A 14,388-nucleotide genomic window follows, 5' to 3' on the forward strand; every position below is an offset into this window, starting at 1 on the left:
ACTCCACTCCGCATTGTGCTCCCGCCACTCCACTCCGCATTGTGCTCCCGCCACTCCACTCTACATTGTAATCCCGCCACTACACTCCGCATTGTGCTCCCGCCACTCCACTCCGCATTGTGCTCCCGCCACTCCACTCCGCATTGTGCTCCCGCCACTCCACTCCGCATCGTGCTCCCGCCACTCCACTCCGCATCGTGCTCCCGCCACTCCACTCCGCATCGTGCTCCCGCCACTCCACTCCGCATTGTGCTCCCGCCACTCCACTCCTCATTGTGCTCCCGCCACTCCACTCCGCATCGTGCTCCCGCCACTCCACTCCGCATTGTGCTCCCGCCACTCCACTCCGCATGGTGCTCCCGCCACTCCACTCCGCATCGTGCTCCCGCCACTCCACTCCGCATTGTGCTCCCGCCACTCCACTCCGCATTGTGCTCCCGCCACTCCGCATCGTGCTCCCGCTACTCCTCATTGTGCTCCCGCCACTCCACTCTACATTGTAATCCCGCCACTCTGCATTGTGCTCCCGCCACTCCTCATTGTGCTCCCGCCACTCCACTCTACATTGTAATCCCGCCACTACACTCCGCATTGTGCTCCCGCCACTCCTCATTGTGCTCCCGCCACTCCACTCTACATTGTAATTCCGCCACTACACTCCGCATTGTGCTCCCGCCACTCCTCATTGTGCTCCCGCCACTCCACTCTACATTGTAATCCCGCCACTACACTCCGCATTGTGCTCCCGCCACTCCTCATTGTGCTCCCGCCACTCCACTCCGCATTGTGCTCCCGCCACTACACTCCGCATTGTGCTCCCGCCACTCCTCATTGTGCTCCCGCCACTCCACTCTACATTGTAATCCCGCCACTACACTCCGCATTGTGCTCCCGCCACTCCACTCCGCATGGTGCTCCCGCCACTCCACTCCGCATCGTGCTCCCGCCACTCCACTCCGCATTGTGCTCCCGCCACTCCACTCCGCATTGTGCTCCCGCCACTCCGCATCGTGCTCCCGCTACTCCTCATTGTGCTCCCGCCACTCCACTCTACATTGTAATCCCGCCACTCTGCATTGTGCTCCCGCCACTCCTCATTGTGCTCCCGCCACTCCACTCTACATTGTAATCCCGCCACTACACTCCGCATTGTGCTCCCGCCACTCCTCATTGTGCTCCCGCCACTCCACTCTACATTGTAATTCCGCCACTACACTCCGCATTGTGCTCCCGCCACTCCTCATTGTGCTCCCGCCACTCCACTCTACATTGTAATCCCGCCACTACACTCCGCATTGTGCTCCCGCCACTCCTCATTGTGCTCCCGCCACTCCACTCCGCATTGTGCTCCCGCCACTCCACTCCGCATTGTGCTCCCGCCACTCCACTCCGCATCGTGCTCCCGCCACTCCACTCCGCATCGTGCTCCCGCCACTCCACTCCGCATCGTGCTCCCGCCACTCCACTCCGCATTGTGCTCCCGCCACTCCACTCCTCATTGTGCTCCCGCCACTCCACTCCGCATCGTGCTCCCGCCACTCCACTCCGCATTGTGCTCCCGCCACTCCACTCCGCATCGTGCTCCCGCCACTCCACTCCGCATCGTGCTCCCGCCACTCCACTCCGCATCGTGCTCCCGCCACTCCACTCCGCATTGTGCTCCCGCCACTCCGCATCGTGCTCCCGCTACTCCTCATTGTGCTCCCGCCACTCCACTCTACATTGTAATCCCGCCACTCTGAATTGTGCTCCCGCCACTCCTCATTGTGCTCCCGCCACTCCACTCTACATTGTAATCCCGCCACTCCACTCCGCATTGTGCTCCCGCCACTCCTCATTGTGCTCCCGCCACTCCACTCTACATTGTAATCCCGCCACTACACTCCGCATTGTGCTCCCGCCACTCCTCATTGTGCTCCCGCCACTCCACTCTACATTGTAATCCCGCCACTCCACTCCGCATTGTGGTTGGTTCTATCGATTTTTATGGGGATGACTTCACCTCCATAATATCGGGCCAGATTCTCAGCAGAGTTACGATGGAGTATCTCAGGAAACGCCGTCGTATCTCTGTTTTTGGCCCCGGGTATCTATGCGTCTGATTCCTAGAATCATTTTCGCATAGATACGGCGTAGATCAGACATGTGTAAGTCACTTACACCGTCGGATCTTAGATGTAATGCGACGCCGGCCGCTAGTTGGCGTCTTTATGTTCAGTTCTCATTTGACTATGCAAATGAGCCTGATACGCCGATTCCCGAACAAATTTGCGTCGAGTAGTCGTCATTTCCGTAAGCGTAAGGTTACCCCTGCTATATGAGGGGTAACCTTACGCCAGTCCGCCGTATGCCATGTTAAGTATGGCGTCGGGTCAGCGTCGTCTTTTTCCGTCGGTTACGTCGTCCGCGAATACAACTTTACGTCAATGACGCTCACGTCGGCGTCATTGACGTTTTCCGTCATGAGCTGGAGCATGCGCACTGGGCTCTTTTTCCGCCCGGCGCATGCGCAGTTCGATCGGCGCGGGGGCGCGCTTAATTTGAATACAAGCCGCGCCCTTTGAATTACGCGCCCATACGCTGGGCCATTTACACTACGCCGCCGCAAATTACGGAGCAAGTGTTTGGGGAATACGGCACTTGCTCCAGTAAGTTGCGGCGGCGTGGTGTAAATGGCTTACACTACGCCAACGCCGATTCTTAGAGAATCTGGCCCCCTATACGTATGGGCGGCAGGTAAACTGTCGGGAAAACCAATATTCTGCCGTCGTGTTTACAATCTATGGCAGGAAAATGACAAACCTCCTCCAGCTCGAGTTCCCCTATAACAATCAATAAGCAGCACTTTATACCTGGAATTAGAAGGAGAATGGCTGTGAGGATTGGCCGGCTCTCCGTCCTGCACATGCTCAGTGTGTGGCTGGAGGAAAGGGTCGGTCATGTGATGTTCGGTGGTCTGGGTGGAGGATTCGCAGCTCCTCTCTCTGCACATCGGGCCTGCACAGGAAGGACTATTCTGCAACTTCTCTGCAGGTTTGTTACTCTCCAGTAATCTCTGATTGGAACCGGTCAGGCTGGGATCGTTTCTCTTCTCCAGTAATCTCGGATTGGAACCGGTCAGGCTGGGATCGTTTCTCTTCTCCAGTAATCTCTGATTGGAACCGGTCAGGCTGGGATCGTTTCTCTTCTCCAGTAATCTCGGATTGGAACCGGTCAGGCTGGGATCGTTTCTCTTCTCCAGTAATCTCTGATTGGAACCGGTCAGGCTGGGATCATTTCTCTGCCCCAGTAATCTCTGATTGGAACCGGTCAGGCTGGGATCATTTCTCTGCCCCAGTAATCTCGGATTGGAACCGGTCAGGCTGGGATCATTTCTCTGCCCCAGTAATCTCTGATTGGAACCGGTCAGGCTGGGATCATTTCTCTGCCCCAGTAATCTCGGATTGGAACCGGTCAGGCTGGGATCGTTTCTCTTCTCCAGTAATCTCTGATTGGAACCGGTCAGGCTGGGATCATTTCTCTTCTCCAGTGATCTCTGATTGGAACCGGTCAGGCTGGGATCATTTCTCTGCTCCAGTAATCTCTCATTGGAACCGGTCAGGCTGGGATCATTTCTCTGCTCTCTCTGATTGGAACCGGTCAGGCTGGGATCGTTTCTCTTCTCCAGTAATCTCGGATTGGAACCGGTCAGGCTGGGATCATTTCTCTGCTCTCTCTGATTGGAACCGGTCAGGCTGGGATCGTTTCTCTTCTCCAGTAATCTCGGATTGGAACCGGTCAGGCTGGGATCGTTTCTCTTCTCCAGTAATCTCGGATTGGAACCGGTCAGGCTGGGATCGTTTCTCTTCTCCAGTAATCTCGGATTGGAACCGGTCAGGCTGGGATCGTTTCTCTTCTCCAGTAATCTCGGATTGGAACCGGTCAGGCTGGGATCGTTTCTCTTCTCCAGTAATCTCGGATTGGAACCGGTCAGGCTGGGATCGTTTCTCTTCTCCAGTAATCTCGGATTGGAACCGGTCAGGCTGGGATCATGTCTCTGCTGCTTTGAGTGGCTGTATATGAACGGTAACACGGCATTGGCTTCTGGTTCCTCCATGTTTGCAATGTCCTGAAAGCAAAAAAAAAAAAATATGCAACAAACTGAATCTAAATAAACCTCTTCAATTGTTTCTTCAATATTATCCAACCGGGGGTCAGATCCAATCACCGGGGGTCCGATCCAATCACCAGGGGGTCCGATCCAATCACTGGGGGTCAGATCCAATCACCGGGGGTCAGATCCAATCACCGGGGATCAGATCCAATCACTGGGGGTCAGATCCAATCACCGGGGGTCCGATCCAATCACCGGGGGTCCGATCCAATCACCGGGGGTCTGATCCAATCACCGGGGGTCCGATCCAATCTCCGGGGGTCCGATCCAATCACTGGGGGTCAGATCCAATCACCGGAGGTCAGATCCAATCACCGGGGGTCAGATCCAATCACCGGGGGTCCGATCCAATCACCGGGGGTCAGATCCAATCACTGGGGGTCAGATCCAATCACCGGGGATCAGATCCAATCACCGGGGGTCAGATCCAATCACTGGGGGTCAGATCCAATCACCGGGGATCAGATCCAATCACTGGGGGTCAGATCCAATCACCGGGGGTCCGATCCAATCACCGGGGGTCCGATCCAATCACCGGGGGTCAGATCCAATCACCGGGGGTCCGATCCAATCACCGGGGGTCCGATCCAATCACCGGGGGTCAGATCCAATCACCGGGGGTCAGATCCAATCACTGGGGGTCAGATCCAATCACTGGGGGTCAGATCCAATCACCGGGGGTCCGATCCAATCACCGGGGGTCCGATCCAATCACCGGGGGTCCGATCCAATCACCGGGGGTCAGATCCAATCACCGGGGGTCCGATCCAATCACCGGGGGTCAGATCCAATCACCGGGGGTCCGATCCAATCACCAGGGGGTCCGATCCAATCACCGGGGGTCAGATCCAATCACCGGGGTCAGATCCAATCACCGGGGGTCCGATCCAATCACCGGGGTCAGATCCAATCACCGGGGGTCCGATCCAATCACCGGGGGTCCGATCCAATCACCGGGGTCAGATCCAATCACCGGGGGTCCGATCCAATCACCGGGGGTCCGATCCAATCACCGGGGGTCCGATCCAATCACCGGGGCTCAGCTCTAACAAACGGCTCTGCTTAAATATTCCTCCACCAGTAATCAGAGGGCCGCTTCCTCAGAGAAGATGAGGAGAAATGCCGAACACACAAGCCATGTATCAGAAGAGGGCGGCTCTTATCATTTATGAGGGCGTGTTTAGGGGTGGAATTAGGGGCGGGGCAGGGTAACTAGAGGAGAGTAACCCTTAAGGCCTGGCTAGTAGCTCCGGATTTGATGCATACATTATTATGTCATAACACAATAGAAAAGAGATACAAAAACCGTCATGAAAAATAAAGAGTCCCGACCATGAATGTCCTCCGAGGATCGCCAGTGATGTGCCCAGTGATGCGCCCAGTGATGTGCCCAGTAATGTGCCCAGTAATGTGCCCAGTGATGTGCCCAGTAATGTGCCCAGTGATGTGCCCAGTAATGTGCCCAGTGATGTGCCCAGTGATGTGCCCAGTGATGTGCCCAGTAATGTGCCCAGTGATGTGCCCAGTGATGTGCCCAGTGATGTGCCCAGTAATGTGCCCAGTGATGTGCCCAGTGATGTGCCCAGTGATGTGCCCAGTGATGTGCCCAGTGATGTGCCCAGTAATGTGCCCAGTAATGTGCCCAGTGATGTGCCCAGTGATGTGCCCAGTAATGTGCCCAGTGATGTGCCCAGTGATGTGCCCAGTAATGTGCCCAGTGATGTGCCCAGTAATGTGCCCAGTAATGTGCCCAGTGATGTGCCCAGTGATGTGCCCAGTGATGTGCCCAGTAATGTGCCCAGTGATGTGCCCAGTGATGTGCCCAGTGATGTGCCCAGTAATGTGCCCAGTGATGTGCCCAGTGATGTGCCCAGTGATGTGCCCAGTAATGTGCCCAGTGATGTGCCCAGTGATGTGCCCAGTGATGTGCCCAGTGATGTGCCCAGTGATGTGCCCAGTAATGTGCCCAGTGATGTGCCCAGTGATGTGCCGCGTCATGTTATACATCACAGAGGAGCCTGAGGATCCATTACACGGCACATCACTGGCGATCCTCGGAGGACATTCATGGTCGGGACTCTTTATTGTATCTCTTTTGTCTTTTAGTGATTTGTCGTATGAATATCCGTCTGATCACTAAACACAAGGATTGCACTTTGGATTTTTGCACAATATTTGTGAATTGTGGTTCTAGAAGATTTTCTCATTATCACCCGCGTGGTAATCTTCCCGATCTACAGATTGTTTAACGTGCCAATCACCTGCGTTCAATATTCACAAACTGGAGCTGAATGGTGCTTTTAAAGCTTCGACAAAGCTTGTGCTCCTACAGAAGGTGAGGTCCGGGTGAAGTCCGGGTGAAGTCCGGGTGACACGGCCTTGTGAGGAAAGACCACAAGCAATACTTGGGATCGGTACAATTGCCTATTTTTGTGCGCAGCTCTCAGTTCAATTCCTCTTTATTACAATCATGAAAACGGTTGTAAACCCGCCAATTTATTTATTTTTTTATTTGTAAGGCAAAAGGCATAATGAGCTAGTGTGCACCGCATACTAGCTCATTATGAAATACCGCCGTAGAACGAGGCGTCGTAGGTGATCCCAGTCCACGCCGAGGGAGCGGACATTTTCCCTTGGCGTGTGTTCCGGGAATCGCGGCTCCGGCGCTGTGAGTGGCTGGAGCCGCGATGTTGTCACTCCCACGCATGCTCACGGGAGACTTCTTTCCAGCAAGATCTGACATCTGCCGGACTTTCAGACAAGAATCTCAGGAGCGCATGTGCGTCAGCGGCTCGGTGCAAGGGGAATATCTCCAAAACCGTACAGGTTCTTTATACCTACAGGTAAGTCGTATTATAGACTCACCTGCAGGTAAAAGTAAAACAAAAAGGGTATCCATTTGTCACATTTCTCGTGACTCTACACGCTGGCAGGGCCTAGGGGGCTGAAATCTATGCAGTCTCTAATGACATGAAACACCCACAATGCTCCTGACAGTCAGAGAGTGGAGGGGACGGATCAGCCGGATCACATTTCAGGAAGTGAGAGATCTCCCCTGTAAATGCCGCGACCCCCCCCCCGAGTGTCATGTTGGGGGCGGCCACCTTCCTCGCACACTTACCTCATTATGCTGCTGCTGTAGATATTCTATTTTGCGATAAATTTCTTTGGCTTTCTCCCAGAATTCATCATGGCGGTTCTCCGGGATCTTCCAGGCGTTTGGCGTTTGTTCATTTAGATTGAGAGACAACATTTCCGCTGCGATCAGCGAGAGGAAAAAAGAATCAAAGAGAAAATTACCCCCAAGCTGGTAAAACTTCTATAGATCACCCCCCAGGGCTAATCTTAGGGGGGGTAAAAAGCCTGAGAACCTCCCAGCATGAATGAAGAGGGGGGGGGGGGGGGGGAGTCCAGACTTCCATCATCAGAGTGTGGAGTCCCCCCTCGTGTATTATTAATGGTCTGACCCTTTCTTCACCTCTAGGGTCCATTCACCCCGCAAAACGCACGTCCACTAAACATGTTTGCATGCGCAGTCACATGTCACACACATTTCTTTGTGCGTTTGCTTACATTTCGCATACATTGCTGCGCGTTTCCCCGCACTGCGATATCATGAACGCTGCGAATAGAATACTCTGGAAGTCAGAAATGCGTCGCGCTGCATTTCCCCGCACTGCGATATCGTGAACACTGCGAATAGAATACTCTGGAAGTCAGAAATGCGTCGCGCTGCATTTCCCCGCACTGCGATATCGTGAACGCTGCGAATAGAATACTCTGGAAGTCAGAAATGCGTCGCGCTGTATTTCCCCGCACTGCGATATCGTGAACGCTGCGAATAGAATACTCTGGAAGTCAGAAATGCGTCGCGCTGTATTTCCCCGCACTGCGATATCGTGAACGCTGCGAATAGAATACTCTGGAAGTCAGAAATGCGTCGCGCTGTATTTCCCCGCACTGCGATATCGTGAACGCTGCGAATAGAATACTCTGGAAGTCAGAAATGCGTCGCGCTGTATTTCCCCGCACTGCGATATCGTGAACGCTGCGAATAGAATACTCTGGAAGTCAGAAATGCGTCGCGCTGCATTTCCCCGCACTGCGATATCGTGAACGCTGCGAATAGAATAGTCTGGAAGTCAGAAATGCGTTGCGCTGCACGAGGCGTGAATGGGCCGGATTGATCGATTTATGGAATCATTTTCTCTGAGTCTTTGTAGATTTCAGAAGTAGCAGATCTCAGTGATTGTTTTCACTCTCCCTGTGATCACCAATACATAGATCTATAGATCAATCCATACAAATCCGCCATTGGCTGACACAGGGGAGATCACATGACCCGGCTGGAAATAGGTAAGTACACAGGTGAGTCGGAATAGGTGGGGGATGGGTAAAGCCCGGAATTCTACTATAAATCTGCAACTTTCATTAAAATAATAGCTGGTGATCCTGCCACGATGGTCCTTGTTCAGGCGCTTCCTGTCACACAGACTCCTGATGGAGGATATTTCAGCCATTGTTCTCTATTGTCCTCATCAGGAAATCAGTGGAGTGAATGCGGCAGCACTCAGAGGCAACAAAGAATAAAAAGAAAATAAACCGGCTTCTGGCACCCCATATTATCTATTTGGGGTTCCCCTCTGGCCTATAACAATATGACGGCTGGACGGGCCTCTCATTGATCTGTGAGGACGTCATATGATGTCTTCCCAGATCACACCCCGCCCACAGCGGAGAAATCTGTCACTGGATACGTCCACCGGACAAAACCAATGACTGATCAGTGCACCAGCACGCCGCCGGTACCATGTGATCACTGTGACCAATCACAGCGGGTCACATGACAGTTGTACACAATGGACAGCTTCCTTTCATGTCATCCATTGTGTACAATTGTGCTGCTCGCTGTGATTGGTCACTGTGATCACATGGTACCGGCAGGACCAATCACAGCCCATCTGTACCATGTGATCACTGTGACCAATCACAGCGGGTCACATGACAGTTGTACATAATGGACAGCTTCCTTTCATGTCATCCATTGTGTACAATTGTGCTGCTCGCTGTGATTGGTCAGTGTGATCACATGGACCAATCACAGCCCATCTGTACCATGTGATCAGCTCTGGCCAGTCACAGCTAATCAAAACAAAACAGCTGAATTAATCCGTTTCATTCAGTAAAATGCAATGTAATGCATTGCTATACGCAATCCTAATGTGTAATAATAAATCCCGATCACTTCCCCCGAGTAGTGCAGTGTTACTATGGTAACAGGATATTGCTCTGGTCACTGGGTTATAAAATCGGAAATAAAAAAGAAATAAAAATGAAAAGATGTCCCTGATCACCACCACACCAGAATTATTATATGACAATGCTGTACTGCGCTGGTGACTTTGCATTTCTTAACCGGTTAACGACCGCCGCATGTATATGTACATCCACAGAATGGCACGTACAGGCATATGGGCGTACAGGTACGTCCCCGCCTTTCCGCAGGTTGGGGGTCCGATCGGGACCTCCCCCCACCCCGGTACATGCGGCGGTCGGTAACCCACGGGGAGCGATCCGAGACGAGGGCGCGGCTATTCGTTTCTAGCCGCCCCCTCGCGATCGCTCCCCGGAGCTGAAGAACGGGGGAGAGGCGTATGTAAACACGGCTTCCCAGTTCTTCACTGAGGCGGCGGCATCGATCGAATGATCCCTTTTATAGGGAGACTCAATCGATGACGTCACACCTACAGCCACACCCCCCTACAGTTGTAAACACACACTAGGTGAACCCTAACTCCTACAGCGCCCCCTGTGGTTAACTCCCAAACTGCAACTGTCATTTTCACAATAAACAATGCAATTTAAATGCATTTTTTGCTGTGAAAATGACAATGGTCCCAAAAATGTGTCAAAATTGTCCGAAGTGTCCGCCATAATGTCGCAGTCACGAAAAAAAAATCGCTGATCGCCGCCATTAGTAGTAAAAAAAAAAAAAACTATCCCCTATTTTGTAAACGCTATAAATTTTGCGCAAACCAATCGATTTTTTTTACCAAAAATATGTAGAAGAATACGTATCGGCCTAAACTGAGGACATTTTTTTTTTTATATATGTTTTTGGGGGATATTTATTACAGCAAAAAGTAAAAAATATTGCATTTTTTTCAAAATTGTATAGCGCAAAAAAATAAAAACCGCAGAGGTGATCAAATACCACCAAAAGAAAGCTCTACTTGTGGGGGAAAAAGGACGCCAATTTTGTTTGGGAGCCACGTCGCACGACCGCGCAATTGTCTGTTAAAGCGACGCAGGGCCGAATCGCAAAACCTGGCATGGGCATTTAGCTGCCTAAAGGTCCGGGGCTTAAGTGCTTAATTCTCCAAAAAAATGATGACAAAAAAACTTCAAAACCTCGCCATGCCTCTTACTCAATACCTCGGATGGTCTACTTTCCAAAAAGGGTCATTTGGGGTATTTGTACTGTCCTGGCGGTTTTTTGAGTCTCAGGAAATTAGATTTGCCGTCAGTACATCAGGATTGGTGGATTGTCAGACATACAGTTTCTGACAAAAGTAAGTACACCCCTCAGTCACAATCCTTGTATCTTTTCATGTGACAACACTGAAGAAATGACACTTTGTATCTCCAATGTTGTGTAGTGAGGGGGAGGAGTGTACTGGGGGGGGGGGGGGTGTACAGCTTGTATAACAAATAACTCAACACACAGCCAAACAAAAGTCAGGACACCCCTAAGTGAAAATCGCCAAATTGGGCCCAAAGTGTCAATATTTTGTGTGGCCGCCATTATTTTCCAGCACTGCCTTAACCCTCTTGAGGGGTGTACTCACTTCTGTGAGATACAGTATATCCCATAGTGTGTGGTCTCTGGATTTGGGGGATTTTCAGCAGAATACATTTTGTTACTCTGATGATAAAACCCAGAAATACATTTGCAGTGAGAAGTGACGCGTCTCTTACTTGTATGTCTGCAGTTCTGAAGGACAAAGGTGGCGGCTTTGTGCGTCTCGTCATCTTGTGACTCCGTCAGAATCTGAATCACGAGGGGAAGTCCGTTGCCTCTCAGCAGCTCGTATTGATTTGGTTCTGTTGAATGAATAAATTCTGATGATATAAATGATTGTGTGTCTGATCGTTGCTGCAGTGCTGTCCCAGAGATACACAGCGGCCAGTGTTTTCGTTAGGCGGCACGGCACGCCGATCAATAAAACACAACATCAGAGGAAAGATAAAAGAAATGCTAGTTATCTGACACGGAGTGCTGCCAGTACATTATATGCGAAGGCGCGTTCTCTAACAGCGTGACATGAATAGCTGAGCGCTGTGTGAGGGCTACACATATGAAGAGCACCGGAAATAACACTTCATAGGAAATGTTGTTTAGAAGTTCATTCCAATCAAACCTGAACAGCCCACAGAGGAAAGTAAATTACACTTTTGTTAAAGCCCAACTCCTGCTGCTGTCAATCAAATCCAATGACGCGGCCGCCGGGGGCAGGGCCGAGTCATACAATTGGCGGCTATGGACGCCGATTGTATAGCACAAGAGCGCGCCTGCAAGGTAACCCCCTCTGGAGAGCACTTCCCAAAGGGGGAGGAGCCGCTGTGGGCCCCCAGAAGAGGACGATTGGGGCCACTCTGTGCAAAAAGTTGTGCAGTCCTCAATGATAAAATAAATGTCATCATGATACCACTGCTCTCAGCATCATTCCCCCCCTGTGAGTGGGGGTCTGATGATTCCTCCTTTGGGGGGGGGGGGGGGTCTGATGATTCCTCCCTTCGGGGGGGGTCTGATGATTCCTCCTTTGGGGGGGGGGGGGGGTCTGATGATTCCTCCTTCAGGGGGGGGGGGGGGGTTTGATGATTCCTCCTTCAGGGGGGGGGGGGTTTGGGGGTTTGATGATTCCTCCTTCAGGGGGGGGGGGGTCTGATGATTCCTCCTTCAGGGGGGGGGGGGTTTGGGGGTCTGATGATTCCTCCTTTAGGGGGGGGGGGTCTGATGATTCCTCTTTTCGGAGGGGGGTCCAATTCCATTGGAGCGCCCTCAACCCTTTGTTAATAATAATAATATGTACACAAACCTGTTTTAGGGGTCTTTGGTCCTCTCTATCAGGTGGTGGGTGGATCCTGAATACCGAAGAGCGCCACCACTTTAGGAATTGGTAGGGGGTGGGGGATTGATGACCTGGGCTCACGGGAGGTGACTGGGATTGGTGAGTGGGTGACATCTTCCTGTAATATAAAGTCCTCGTACTTACCGCAGTCCTCAGTGCAGTGCCCCAGGGTGAGCACAATGCTGAACCTGTCCTCGGGATCCAGACCTCTGTGGGCCAGCAAGGTGATGAGACTCGACACGATTCCGTATTGTGACAGGCGATGTACAGCTCCGCCTACAGACACAACCCACAGCTTTATTGACAAGAACAATATCATATTTAACAAACAGCGTACAGAATACAATCATTTACAATTTGTATCTTTGTGAAAAACAACTGATTAAAGAAATGTTTAGATTTCCATTTATTGTCACATAGCATGGGGGGGGGGGGGGGGGGCAGGACTCCGATGTGCCCATTATATGGGGGGGCAGGACTCCGATGTGCCCATTATATGGTGGGGGCAGGACTCTGATGTGCCCATTATATGGTGGGGGCAGGACTCTGATGTGCCCATTATATGGTGGGGGCAGGACTCTGATGTGCCCATTATATGGTGGGGGCAGGACTCTGATGTGCCCATTATATGGTGGGGGCAGGACTCTGATGTGCCCATTATATGGTGGGGGCAGGACTTTTATGGGGGGGGGGAAGTAAATCACAGAACAAATCATATTCTGGATTATTTCTAGCCTATTTTTGTACACAAATCTGTGACGTGTTTCTAGAAAAGTGGGGGTGGGGGGGGGTCATCAATTGCAGATTTTTTTTGTGCCAGCTTTATTTACAAAACATACACTTCATTCACTAATTGTGGGATGGGGCGCGCTGCCTAACATTGAAGTGCGATTCGGGTCGGTGAGCTGTGATAAAATGTAGCATGTCTGTATTATATCTCGGCACAGAGCTGAGCAACATTGCAGTGTGAATGGGACACACAGGCAACAGTTGTTTCCTGTCCCCCCTTCCAAGTGAACATCAAATGCCCATAAACTCTCCTAAACTCGGTGCGATACGAGACGCTCTCAGCGTTTTCCTGCCAGATCTTCTGCTATTGATTTAGCCCTCCCGGTGTACATGAACCCCGCCCCCCCCAGTGTACATGGACCCCGCACCCCCCAGTGTACATGGACCCCGCCCCCTGGTGTACATGGACCCCGCCCCACCCCAGTGTACATGGACCCGCCCCCCCAGTGTACATGGACCCCGCACCCCCCAGTGTACATGGACCCCGCACCCCCCAGTGTACATGGACCCGCCCCCCGGTGTACATGGACCCCGCCCCCCCCAGTGTACATGGACCGTGCCCCCCCCAGTGTACATGGACCCCGCACCCCCCAGTGTACATGGACCCCGCCCCCCGGTGTACATGGACCCCGCCCCCCCAGTGTACATGGACCGTGCCCCCCCAGTGTACATGGACTCCGCCCCCCCAGTGTACATGGACCCCGCCCCCCGGTGTACATGGACCCCGCCCCCCCAGTGTACATGGACCGTGCCCCCCCAGTGTACATGGACCCCGCCCCCCGGTGTACATGGACCCCGCCCCCCCCCCAGTGTACATGGAATCTGAAGACAAACATAGATAGCAAAAAGCAAATACTGGAGCACCGTCCCTTTCCGAAAAGTAGAGCACCGCCCCTTTCACTCTTTGTTTCCTTTCCGATAAAATAAAAGACGATACATAATAACGTATGACATCCATTCCTGGATATCAGATAAGTACCTTCTGATCACTTACTGTTCTCTGCGACACACGCATCCAGAGTCTTGGAGACGACCACCGCTAACGCGCAGTCCATCCCCCGTGTCTGCACATTGGTCACCAGCTGAAGGAGAACATTGGCCAATGTGTCCAACCCACCAATAGAAACAAAGCAATCCTGAGAGAAGCCTGGAGGAAGAATCATGAGATTTATATTTATATCTCCGTCTTTATTTCTATGAATCATAAAATCCTCCGTGTCCCCCGCACATCCCTCTGTGTCCCCCACATCCCTCCGTGTCCCCCGCATCCCTCCTCCGTGTCCCCCGCACATCCCTCCTCCGTGTCTCCCGCAC

At 52.3% G+C, this 14,388-nt stretch overlaps 1 protein-coding gene across 2 annotated transcripts in view; it reads right to left on the reverse strand.

Moving 5' to 3' along the window:
- Window positions 1-14,388, reverse strand: part of TERB1 (telomere repeat binding bouquet formation protein 1) — a 71,285-nt gene that overhangs the window by 31,633 nt on the left and 25,264 nt on the right. For both annotated transcript variants that reach the window (XM_040329666.1, XM_040329665.1), the window contains exons 9-13: window positions 14,069-14,221; window positions 12,430-12,561; window positions 11,132-11,257; window positions 7,275-7,411; window positions 2,853-4,108 (exon numbers count right to left, since the gene is read on the reverse strand). In XM_040329666.1, coding sequence (XP_040185600.1) covers window positions 2,853-4,108; window positions 7,275-7,411; window positions 11,132-11,257; window positions 12,430-12,561; window positions 14,069-14,221 — 1,804 coding nt within the window. The remainder of the gene's footprint in view (window positions 1-2,852; window positions 4,109-7,274; window positions 7,412-11,131; window positions 11,258-12,429; window positions 12,562-14,068; window positions 14,222-14,388) is intronic.

The sequence above is a fragment of the Rana temporaria genome, chromosome 11 (assembly GCF_905171775.1).
Source record: "Rana temporaria chromosome 11, aRanTem1.1, whole genome shotgun sequence".
NCBI classification, from domain to species: domain Eukaryota; kingdom Metazoa; phylum Chordata; class Amphibia; order Anura; family Ranidae; genus Rana; species Rana temporaria.